The following is a 12,520-nucleotide window of genomic DNA, read 5'->3' as shown; positions in this document are numbered from 1 at the left end:
TCAGATATCAAAAGCACACAGCAGTTAAAGCTTACTAATTAAATTTCTCTTACTGTGAGTTTGGCAGTTCTGTGTTATAAAAAATGCTCAAACTCATTGGCCAGTACTAGGAATGGGAGTTGATACGAACATAGTTATTCCGATTCCATTATTGGTATCACTTACCAATTCAGTTCCTTATTGAGTCTCATTAGGTTCTCTGGTTCCGCTTTGAAAGTTACCAAGCAGCATAAAGACATTACATTCGTGCAAGTTAATTACATGGTGTGTGGTCAAATGATTGCGCTTGTTGGAGGTTGGTGTAATCAGTGTTGGGGGCCAGTACTCAAAAAAAGTAATGTATTACACATATTATTCTGTTCTTAAGTAATGCAGTTCTTTACTTAATTGCTGGGGAAAATGTTTTTTTATACTACTTTTGTGTTTCTCCATAAAATGATGTCAAGCACATTGTCTGATAACTGATTGTAAGAGTACAAACAGAGGCTGCAGACTGACTGCTTATGTGATTTTCTCTGACAGAATTAAATAAAACCTGATGAAGGTCAAAGGTCATCACTTGTATGTTGAACTACAAACTTGTCATCTGGAATTTTTTCACAGTTTTTTTTTTACACATAGTGTGTTATTTACCATAAAGTGATTCAGAGTTATTCATACCAGAGTAACCAGAGAGGATCACATATTTTTAAATATATAACTTTCTACAGGACTGAATATAATATCTTTATGTAAAAGTCCGGAGCCTCTGGGGAGTATCTGAGTATTTATAACATTACACAAACCAAAGGTCTCATCACAGTGTTGATGGAATGCTGGGTTTATCCATCTCCTGGGGCGGGCCTACGGAGGAGTGCTGAAGATTTCCCTGTGAGGGAGCTGCTGGTGAAGATCACGAGTCCTGCTTGATCAATGCCATGAGCTTCAGTCTTCCTGGTGTTTCTTAATTGATGCCTCTTACAGCGGGTCAACAGAACTTATGGTACAGGACAGCTGTGATGAAAGAAAGGGAAGAAGTTTCTCCAAACCTCTGGACCCAGGAAACCCAGCTTGGTCCTGATGGTCTCCCTCACCAGTTTCTCTCCAGGGTGAATGTAGCTGTTGATATAATATGGACTCTATTATTAAATGAAAAGAACAAATTAGACTAAACTACTGAAACGTTCTGCTGCTGTTTTTAAAGTTTCCATGTTACCAGGCTGTAGAGATTTAAACAGTTTTAGATCCATTACGCTCACAGTCTTATGTTAAAATCTCAAAGGACAGCATTATATTTTTGATATTAACAGTAACTCTGGGCCTCTGTAGAGTGTGCAGCTGATCTCATCGCTGTCTAAAAATGGATAAAAAAAAAAACATAAGTGTTGAAGACTATTAAGATTAACAGGTGTGTAGCATCGCTAACTAGCTAGCAACAAGCCTCCAACACAGTGCGTATGCTAGCGGCTAATCTAACTAACGAATTAACAACAGAGTGATTTTAGAACTATAAGATGATAAGCTGTGTGTCTTTTTTTATAACAGTGACATGGTTGTTTTTACCTTAATTTAACGAGTAGTCAGTCGCGGTAAACCAGCAAAAAACTCGAGCTGCCAGGCTACGTAAAAAGTGTAGGGGGGCGTGTTTGCGGTCACGTCCAGCGGGTATGTGGGCAGGAGTTTTACACAGTCGCTCCACCTCAAGTCACTACTGCGCAAACTCTGGCTCCAAATTTGCAAGATGGCAGCCTCCACAAGCGGGATATTTTGGCTTCATTTTTGCACAATGGTAGGAGGCAGTGTTGCGTCGTCTATCTTTTATACAGTCATTGGTACAGACACTTGCAAAGAGCCCAAGTTGTGTTAGTAGCATAATGCAGTTATTTCTGTGCTGAAACAACTGCAGTTTGCACTTTACCATCACACTCTCATCCTTTTGTAGAATAAAAATAAAAGCAAATGTCCATATCCATGCTGTAGACATCACTACTATTAAAGTGCAAATGTAACACATAAGTGGAATGAACAGGCAAGCAGACTAACAGCTCCAAATAAGTGAACTACTGGGATCCAGTTCTCAACAAGAATCAATTCTGAATTCCCATCCCTAGCCGTTACTGTGTGACCTCTGTGCAAAGGTCTCGCTATCTCATCAGTGCAGATGATCACCTGCTCTTGTATTTTGTGTTGCAGTGCCATCATTCTGGGGGCTGGTAAATTCAGCCTGGAACCTATGCTCAGTAGGGAAGAGGCAGTCGCCAGTGAACATCGAGACCAGCCACATGATCTTCGACCCCTTCCTTACACCCATAAAGCTGAACACTGGCAGACGCAAGGTAAAGAAGCATATGTTAATGTTTTTCTATGTTGTCTGCTTGATGGATGCTGGTGCTTTGTCGATTCTTTCTTTTGTATGCTCGTTGCACCTCTATGATGTCGCACTACATTCATCTAATGCTATTGTGTTGGTTTCTGTTGTACAACTTGACAAGGTGTGTGTCCCTGATCAGTGCTACCAACTGTTGTTTATGTTGGCAGACAATGCAAGCTCCTTAAGATAAAGTGCAGCTCACTTCATCCATTCAGGAATACACAACCCTTATGTTCTGGCTCAAGAAAAGCTGTGACTTTATCTTAAAAGCTTCACAGTTGATATCCTGCAGCCTAACAGTGCTTTAGTCAGTGGTTTCTCTTGTGATCTTCCCTGTACAGTGGTGTACAAGGACAGGACTCTTTTTGATCATGTGCCATATGACAGCAGCTAATTAAGAAGAATTCACAGATGGTGTGTTTTCAAAAATGCACACTTGCATTCTGAAATGAATGCTATGATTAGTTGTTATGTTTATATTCTAGCAGAGTACAGTGTTAGCCTTGGGCAGTGATAGTGCAAACGGGATGCATTGCAAATTATCACCTATGGTATACTGCTACAGTAGATGTCTTCATCTAACAGATCTCAAAATAAAGTGTTTTCCTTGATTTTTAATCATTTTAATTATTTAGAATCCATTGTAGATCCATCTGCACACAGAGAAACAAGGTAGGATTGGTTGTGAACCCTGTGATTACAATAGGCAGTTGCATTGTACATGTCTTGCAAAACTTATATGCGAAAGGAAATTGGTTGTGGTTATATGTTGTGGTTAATCAGTAAGGGGCAGGCAACCCTGAGACTTTCCTAACCAAATGAACTTAAATACATAACATCCAGGTGTAATCTAGTTTTAATATAATATAAAAACTAATTGCTAACATAATGTGATGCTTATGAGTAGGAATGGGTATCGAAACCCGGTTCTTGTTGAGAACCGTTTCCCACTGTTTCAATTCCTTGGAATTGTTTGCCATTTTTGCAAACGATTCCCTTATCGATTCCAGTCGCCCCGAATGACGTCACCACGTTGCGGAGCGTCATTTACCTGGCAGGAAACACGGCGGCTCAAACGCTCAGAAGTTTGGTTATACTTTACGAGAACGGATGACAACAGGGCAACTTGCAAAGTAGACATTTCATTTAAGGGAGGAAACACTACGAATATGCAAAAGCATTTGCTCACAAAACACGCGATGACCTTAAATGAATGTCGTGTTTTTAATTCCGCTCTGGACTCGTGAAATCCAACCCAGCAGCAGCGGTAACGTTTGCATGTCCTCTCCCGTTAATGTGGCAGGTAAATAATCAACTAACAGTGCATGTTAGTGCGATCTGCCTTATTACAAAACCTGCCATTACTGTGCATTTAGGTGACCATGATGAGAGAGACAGACAGAGTCTGGCTCAGATGCTGGCAGTTCTCGCTGCAGTCTACCGGTAGCGTCTCCTTTCAGGCCAGGATAGACCAATGACACCGAGCAGTGACTAAGTTTGTGGGGTGGCTGTAGCTCAGGTGGCAGAGCAGGTCAGCCACTAATCAGAAGGTCGGTGGTTCGATCCCAGGCTGCCTCCTGGTTGCATGCCAAATATCCTTGGGCAAGATACTAACCCCATGTTTGCCTACTGGTGGTGGTCAGAGGGCCCGGTAGCGCCTGTGTCCGGCAGCCTCACCTCTGTCAGTGCGCCCCAGGGCAGCTGTGGCTACAATGTAGCTTGCCATCGCCAGTGTGTGAATGTGTGTGTGAATGGGTGAATGACTGAATGTAGTGTGAAGCGCTTTGGGGTCCTTAGGGACTAGAAAAGCGCTATACAAATGCAGGCCATTTATCATTTACCATTTAAAAGGCTTGCACCCATTTGCCACTAGTGATGTGTCGGTTGCGAACAAAATGGCTCTTAGAGCCGTATCTTTGACGTGAACGACGCGAGCCGGCTCCTTATCGCGAGCCGTGGTTTTTTTTTTTCTTTCTCTCACCCTCTCTCTCGCGCTTTTTTTCCGCTTCACTCCGCATGCGAGCCTTGTGCTTTGCGCTGGGAAGAGGGGGGAGGGCGGTAGTTACACTCGCAGTAGCACAGGAACAGAGCAGGAGGGAGAGAGAGAAAGAGCCAGAGACAACAGCATCACATTAGAAAGGTATAGTAATCATCCACAACTATTTTCAGTTGCGGATGATAAAAGATTCAGAAAGTTTATTCATGCAGGTCCATATGACAGAGAATGTGCATCTTCTTTTTGTTTTCATATTTTTTAATTTATATTTAATTGTGTTGTGGTTTGCAGTGTTTTGTGTTCTTTCACTTTAAATTTGTTTAAAAGGAAGAAGCTGAAAATTGAAATAGTTAAAAGTTGAACTGTGAATAGTTCGTTTTTGTATTATATGATTTATTTATACATTTTATGTGGAGTGAATAAATAAAAGTATATTTACGGTGGCCCCTACAGACAAAGCACGCACAAACTTGAAAACACGTACAAACTCCGAAGCACGTAAAAATTCAGAAGCACATAAAAACTCAAAACACGTACAAAAGACAACAGAAGTGCTCCAGGATGCTAGGGGGCAGTGTTGAGCTTTTGTTACCTAGTGGCTACACAAGCCAGCAAGTACCAACGACAGGTGTTTGGTGTGTGGTAGTCACAGGTAAATGAACTTTTTTTTTTAAAATTATTTGAATATATATGAGTGCTTGTGTATAAATACACAAACAATACACATATGCTTTCAATTGTGTAATTTAAGTGATCTAGTAGCTCTGTTTTGGAAGTTCAGTTCATTCTAGAAATGTGTTTTGGAGTTTGTACGTGTTTTGTCTCTAGGGGCCACCGCGCATATTTATATATGAACATATATAAATAAAACCACTTTTTTTACATTAGTAATTCCTTTTGTACATAATTTTATATTATTGTTAATAATAAATTAATTAAAGCAACAGGAAAACCTGAAGAGCCGGTTCTCTAAAAAGAGCCGGAAATCCCATCACTATTTGCCACAGCAGATGCCCCCAATTTTCCGTAAGTGAATGTGTTTATTGTAGGCAGGGACATTACTGGATATTCTTATGTAGTTGCTACAGAATAATTTATGTTATACTTTGTTATTGCTACAGAAGAATATTTATTTTATTATTTTACATTTACAATTTTTTTTTCCTGGGGACCCTGTGACACCCCATTGAAGAGCCGTAGGCTGTGGATCTCTTAAGATCTCACTGTTGGGTTTGTAAGGCCATGTTACTCCTAAATTTCTATCTTGTTCAAAGAGAAGATATAAAACAAAGTTCTAAGCTAATCGACTTTAGTGTTCTCCTTTTTAAAAAATAAGAATCGATAAGAGAATCGATAAAGAATTGAATCGTTAAACAGAATCGAAAATGGAATCGTGAAAATCTTATCAATACCATCCCTACTTATGAGGCTATTGGAACTATTTTCCAAATGCAAGAAAAAAATTAAACAAACAAAAAAAAAAGCAAAAAAACAAAACTGCAATCCACATCATGTAACATGCAAAACAATATGTTTTGCATCTAAAATGACAGCTTCCACTTACTTTTTGTTTTTGTTTGTTAAGTCAGTTTTGGTTGGTGAGTTTATTGTTTATTCGCTCTTTTGAATTTGGTCATGAAGGTAAACACAAATTTTTCAGAGGTGGGAAACATGTTGATCATAGCATGCAAAGACCTCTGGAAAGAGATTGATTGTGATTAACTGTCAGAAGCCCACTCTCACAGCAAAAATCTCCAATAGTGCAAAACCTGTTGGTTTTAAAATAAAGGCACTAAATTTGAGAGATGTTGTTGCATTTCTTTTCCTGTTCTCCCTGTTTGTTCTTCACCTGTTTGCATGTTCTCCACATTTTCGTGTGACTTTTCTCCAGTTACTCTAGCTTTTTCCAAAAGTAACATGCAGTTAGTGGAGTTAATTGTTGAATCCAAGTTGCCCATAGGTGTGGTTGTCTGTCTTAGTCATGAACAGGTGTTTATTCTTGAAGGAATATCTGCATTTTAATGTCTCTGAAGACTGTAGCAAACAATAATAATAATAAAACATAACAATAATTAACATTAGACATACTTGCATACAAAACCAACTTTGTTAAGCTTAAGGCACCATCACTGTTGGGGTGCCGTATTTTGTTTGACCCTTTGGATGTTTTGGGGGTAAAATAAGAGTTTTTATGACCACATTCTATTACTGATCGATTAGTGTTTAAGAATCTTTTCAGGTCCTAGCCAAAACCAGTCAACAGCACCCAATAAATAAATAGAACTACTTCTTTAGTTAATAGTTACCACAGGCCATAGAGATCACTGCATTCATCATTTGGATGAAGACTGATAGTTATCAGGAAATGTTGCCAGATCCAGTTGAGACAACTGGGGTATGCTCTGGTCATGCCACACATGTACCTGGTGCTGCAAGCCTCAGTCTGCCTGGCAATGACCCTCCTTGGGCTGAGAAAAACCTCACCTGCATCTGTAACTGTCCCAAGCTTGGCTGGAAAATCTACTCAAAAAAGTTGCGTTTGCTCCCCAAAAATGCAGACGTGAAGGTAGCAAATGATTGTTCATCCTGTTAAATGCCAGCACACCCTAAGCAACGCATTAGGCAAACTGCTTGCTTTAAATGCCTGTAGTGTATTTTTTTTAGCTGTTTCCAGTCTTCTTCTGGGAGGTGTTGGGCTCTGCTAGGGCTTTGTCAGTGTTTCTGTTTAGAATTTTTCACAATTTCTAGACACAGCAAAGGAGCAGAGGGTGTCGGGTGTGGTGGAGTCAAAATGTGTGGTTCGGTTGGCTTCACTGAGCAATTACTTCATTGTACTAGGGTGGTTTGCTGCTTAATGTGAAGCAGCTGACATGAGAATTAGCACTCCCAACTGCAACGAGTTGCTACCCAAAGTGGCAGAGGTTAACTATCTGTTAGAAATGAAATGATTCTCTTATGAAGTGAGACACACAGAGTAGTGAGTTCCAATGCGTGTATTTACTTGCAAGGAAGCAAATGTCTATACGAGTGCTTGCTGGGGCAATCCGGTGACTTTCATCCAGTGTTATCCTGGGAACAGATATGTGTGTGATGCACTTATAGAGAAACAGTTAGCTACATGATAACAGATAGCAGAGGGGGCACAACAAGGTCTGAGAAATAGACATGTTAGAGGAACAGAGCGATAGAGATTCATTCCTTTAGCTGTAAAGAGCTTTAATTTTAAAGAGTGTTGCTGAGCTTTAATCATTTTTCTATCATTCCCTCCTGTTTATGCTACACTCCTACATCATAGTTTACAATATGCAATGTATTGTTTTTCTGCTAATACATCAGGCTTATCTCGCTCCGGTCATTATTGCTTTACACTTCCGTACTGTCTGCAGTGTCATTATAAGCCCTATTTACATCCTGCATATCCCCCACCTTCTCTGCCAGTAACACATCTAAAACTATACTACTCTGTCTTCAGAAAAGTTGCACAGGTTTCTTTCCTTTCAGAGGGGAGTCTAGCTGTCAGTTTATGATCCACCACACATTAGCCCTTCTGGTGGTATGGTTTACAAACCAGTCCTGTTGTAAGGGGAAGTGGCTCATGTCATGTCATAGGTGACATTGCACCAGCTTAGGTCATGCAGGTACTGGCCTTGTCCATTCCTATAAAAACAGGTGAAATTTCCATGATAACCTTTAGCATTAAGAGGGGGTTGGGGTTTTACAGGTGGGCACAAATAATCAAGAGATTTACTGATCTCCCTGAGGGGCAGTGAAGTGCTTCTAAACAACTGCTGGACCATTACCTGATCTCAGTCGAAAAGGTGATGTAACCAAGGTTGGCCTAGCAGGTGCACACAGCACACCTAGAAACATTAGCTTTGGAGGCAGTCCAAAACACAATTTATTATGTCAGTGTAACCTGTCTCTATTTCTAATACCTCGTCAGCATTTGTTATGTTTAGGGTCATTTCTCATGTGAGGTATGTGCTATGTACTGGAGTGTTAGTTTGGGGTGGGAAATGTTAGCCACCATTACATTTATTTTATAATACGTGCCTTATGAAATGGGAGAGTTCTGTTTATACTTCCTACTTGGAGAATGGCTCTAGTTCAGGTATACATCAGGTATACCAAAGAAATATCTTATAGAGGTAAGCACCTCTATAAGATATTTCTTTGGGGCTTAACATTTTTTTCGTAATTTGTAAAGGTTTCATTTATTATAGATACCTCCTCCTACGGAGACATGACTAGGCCAATGGCTACGTATCTAAATAAGCTTTGGTTCTATGTATTTCCCTTCAAAAAACATCAAAGATCTGGGGTCATCAAAACACCTTTCCCAAAATGTGAAAAACTGCAAGGAAAACAAAGTCTAACATGGTTTTTCCATTTAAACCCTGTTCTGCAGTATTTAGCTGTCACAAGCCTAACTTTTTGAGACTTTCTTGTCCAAAAAAAACCCCTTATTAAAACCATTTGATAATTAAGGAATTTATTTCTAAATTTAAGAGCTTTCAGACCACCAGGTATGGATGAACAGTATCAAATGCAACTGAAATCAACAAATAGAATCACATGATAAGCTTTTGCATGGAAAGAGTAATGCTGGCAGATTTCTTTCATTTACCACAGCCGTATTTTGTTATAATGTAGAAAGACATAATGTTTAAAGTAAATTTCTGTATACTGGCATAAATTGGAGGTTCACTGGTCTGGGACAAATAAGATCAAAATGGCCTGTGTGTTCCCCGTGATTTAAAATAAGTTTAACATCCCTGGTGTCGACAGTTAACTTTCTCTTTTTTGCCCATTCAAGAACTTCTGTTAATGCAGTTAAATCAGAGAATTGCACAGAGAGATGACATGGCCATGTGTGGGCAGTAATTGTATCTGTTAACATAACCACTGCAAACCCACTAGCATTAGTGCCGTCTGTTTTGTTTTTTTTTCTCCATAAGCCATCAACAAATGAGTGTAAAATCATTTGTCAACGGTGTGTCAGCACAAGTGAGTATTCTTTTTTTTTTTTTTTTAAATATATGTTTTTAGATTAATGAATCAATTACACAAAACCTAACGCTATGCCAGCTTCTAGCTTTACTCGACAGTGTGTGGAGTAAACCCGATGACACAAGCTCCTAAAAACCTAAATTAACAAAACAATTTTAAACTTTTACAACTTTGAGCAAAAGCAAAGTCGACTGAGCCCAAAAGCTGTTAGAAACCTGTGTGATTATTGCAATAAATATAGCAATTTTTTCTCAGTATGTTAGAATTTTGCAGAAATGCTTCCAATGTTCCCATGTTTCACAAAGCCTTGCTTTGCCCATTATGGATCGGGCACAAAGAGAAAAGATATTTCCCACATAGCAGACAGGTCTGGCTGGTGTCAAGCCGGCACTGCTGGCTGACTTCTGGCATGATAAGTGGTATGTCATCCAAATACGGGCCAGGTCTGGTGTAGATTGCACTGTTTATGTGACAGCATGCCATATCTGGCCTGATTATGGTTTGGTTTATGTGGCCCAGGCTTATAGAAAACAGGTCTGGCCCAGATCCGCCATCAAGCTGGCAATTCTGACTGACTGGTGTCACGTCAGGGTGTATGTCAACCAGATGTGGGCCAGGTCTGGCAATATGGCGCGATTTACAGTGGGGCAAAAAAGTATTTAGTCAGCCACCGATTGTGCAAGTTCCCCCACCTAAAATGATGACAGAGGTCAGTAATTTGCACCAGAGGTACACTTCAACTGTGAGAGACAGAATGTGAAAAAAAAATCCATGAATCCACATGGTAGGATTTGTAAAGAATTTATTCGTAAATTAGGGTGGAAAATAAGTATTTGGTCAATAACAAAAATACAACTCAATACTTTGTAACATAACCTTTGTTGGCAATAACAGAGGTCAAACGTTTACTATAGGTCTTTACCAGGTTTGCACACACAGTAGCTGGTATTTTGGCCCATTCCTCCATGCAGATCTTCTCGAGAGCAGTGATGTTTTGGGGCTGTCGCCGAGCAACACGGACTTTCAACTCCCGCCACAGATTTTCTATGGGGTTGAGGTCTGGAGACTGGCTAGGCCACTCCAGGACTTTCAAATGCTTCTTACGGAGCCACTCCTTTGTTGCCTGGGCGGTGTGTTTTGGATCATTGTCATGTTGGAAGACCCAGCCTCGTTTCATCTTCAAAGTTCTCACTGATGGAAGGAGGTTTTGGCTCAAAATCTCACGATACATGGCCCCATTCATTCTGTCCTTAACACGAATCAGTCGTCCTGTCCCCTTGGCAGAAAAACAGCCCCATAGCATGATGTTTCCACCCCCATGCTTCACAGTAGGTATGGTGTTCTTGGGATGCATCTCAGTATTCTTCTTCCTCCAAACACGACGAGTTGAGTTTATACCAAAAAGTTCTACTTTGGTTTCATCTGACCACATGACATTCTCCCAATCCTCTGCTGTATCATCCATGTGCTCTCTGGCAAACTTCAGACGGGCCTGGACATGCACTGGCTTCAGCAGCGGAACACGTCTGGCACTGCGGGATTTGATTCCCTGCCGTTGTAGTGTGTTACTGATGGTGACCTTTGTTACTTTGGTCCCAGCTCTCTGCAGGTCATTCACCAGGTCCCCCCGTGTGGTTCTGGGATCTTTGCTCACCGTTCTCATGATCATTTTGACCCCACGGGATGAGATCTTGCGTGGAGCCCCAGATCGTGGGAGATTATCAGTGGTCTTGTATGTCTTCCATTTTCTGATGATTGCTCCCACAGTTGATTTTTTTCACACCAAGCTGCTTGCCTATTGTAGATTCACTCTTCCCAGTCTGGTGCAGGTCTACAATACTTTTCCTGGTGTCCTTCGAAAGCTCTTTGGTCTTGGCCATGGCGGAGTTTGGAGTCTGACTGTTTGAGGCTGTGAACAGGTGTCTTTTATACAGATGATGAGTTCAAACAGGTGCCATTCATACAGGTAACGAGTGGGGGACAGAAAAGCTTCTTACAGAGGACGTTACAGGTCTGTGAGAGCCAGAGATTTTCCATGTTTGAGGTGACCAAATACTTATTTTCCACCCTAATTTACGAATAAATTCTTTACAAATCCTACCATGTGAATTCATGGATTTTTTTTTCACATTCTGTCTCTCACAGTTGAAGTGTACCTCTGGTGCAAATTACTGACCTCTGTCATCATTTTAAGTGGGGGAACTTGCACAATCGGTGGCTGACTAAATACTTTTTTGCCCCACTGTATGTTCCTAATTTGCTATTTTAGTTAGAAGACCCAAATGCCATGTTGCAATACTATGCTGCTATGGTAGCCAACGTTTCAAATGCAGGTTTGACAAGTTTGTGAGTGTACACTTTATCCAAAACCTAGTGAGGGTTTACTCATGTTTATGTGGCTGTAGCTCAGTAGGTAGAGCAGGGCATCTACTGATCGGAAGGCTAGTGTTTCGATCCACTAACTGGCTCCTCACATCTGCATGTTAAGAGTGTGATAGAGCACAGTGTTCTATAGAGCACTTTGAGTAATCCAGGAGAGCAGAAAAGTGCTATATAAGAATCAGTCCATTCACTGTCTGAACAATGCTAGTGTTAGCGGCGCTAACGGCTGCAGACAGGAAGATACTGCCAGCACCGGAAACGTGCTCGTCATCTCCGAGCATGAAGTAAGGAGAGCCTTCAAGAGAGTGAACACCAGGAAAGCAGCAGGACCAGACGGCATCCCAGGTCGTATCCTAAGAGACTGCGCATACCAGCTAGCTCCTGTGTTCACTGAGATATTCAACATCCCTCTATCTCAGTCGGTGATCCCCACATGCTTCAAAGAGTCCATCATTGTTCCTGTCCCGAAGAAACCCCACCCTGCATCTCTCAATGACTATCGCCCTGTAGCCCTCACCTCAGTAGTGATGAAGTGCTTTGAACGCCTGGTCAGAGACTTCATCATTTCTTCACTACCAGACACACTGGACCCACTACAGTTCGCTTACCGTGCAAATCGTTCCACAGACGATGCCATCTCTCATCTCCTCCACACATCACTCACTCACTTGGACACTAGAAGGGGGAATTATGTTAAAATGCTCTTCATAGACTACAGCTCTGCATTTAACACCATAATTCCCTCCACACTCACCACCAAGCTGGAGCATCTGGGACTCAGC

At 41.0% G+C, this 12,520-nt stretch overlaps 1 protein-coding gene across 1 annotated transcript in view; it reads left to right on the top strand.

The window, feature by feature from the left end:
* Positions 1-12,520, top strand: part of ca10a (carbonic anhydrase Xa) — a 339,642-nt gene that overhangs the window by 144,935 nt on the left and 182,187 nt on the right. The window contains exon 3 of the mRNA XM_040036833.1: positions 2,173-2,315. Coding sequence (XP_039892767.1) covers positions 2,173-2,315 — 143 coding nt within the window. The remainder of the gene's footprint in view (positions 1-2,172; positions 2,316-12,520) is intronic.

Source organism: Simochromis diagramma, unplaced genomic scaffold (assembly GCF_900408965.1).
Source record: "Simochromis diagramma unplaced genomic scaffold, fSimDia1.1 OVJJ01000371.1, whole genome shotgun sequence".
NCBI classification, from domain to species: domain Eukaryota; kingdom Metazoa; phylum Chordata; class Actinopteri; order Cichliformes; family Cichlidae; genus Simochromis; species Simochromis diagramma.
This window is presented reverse-complemented; position numbering and strand designations above follow the sequence as displayed.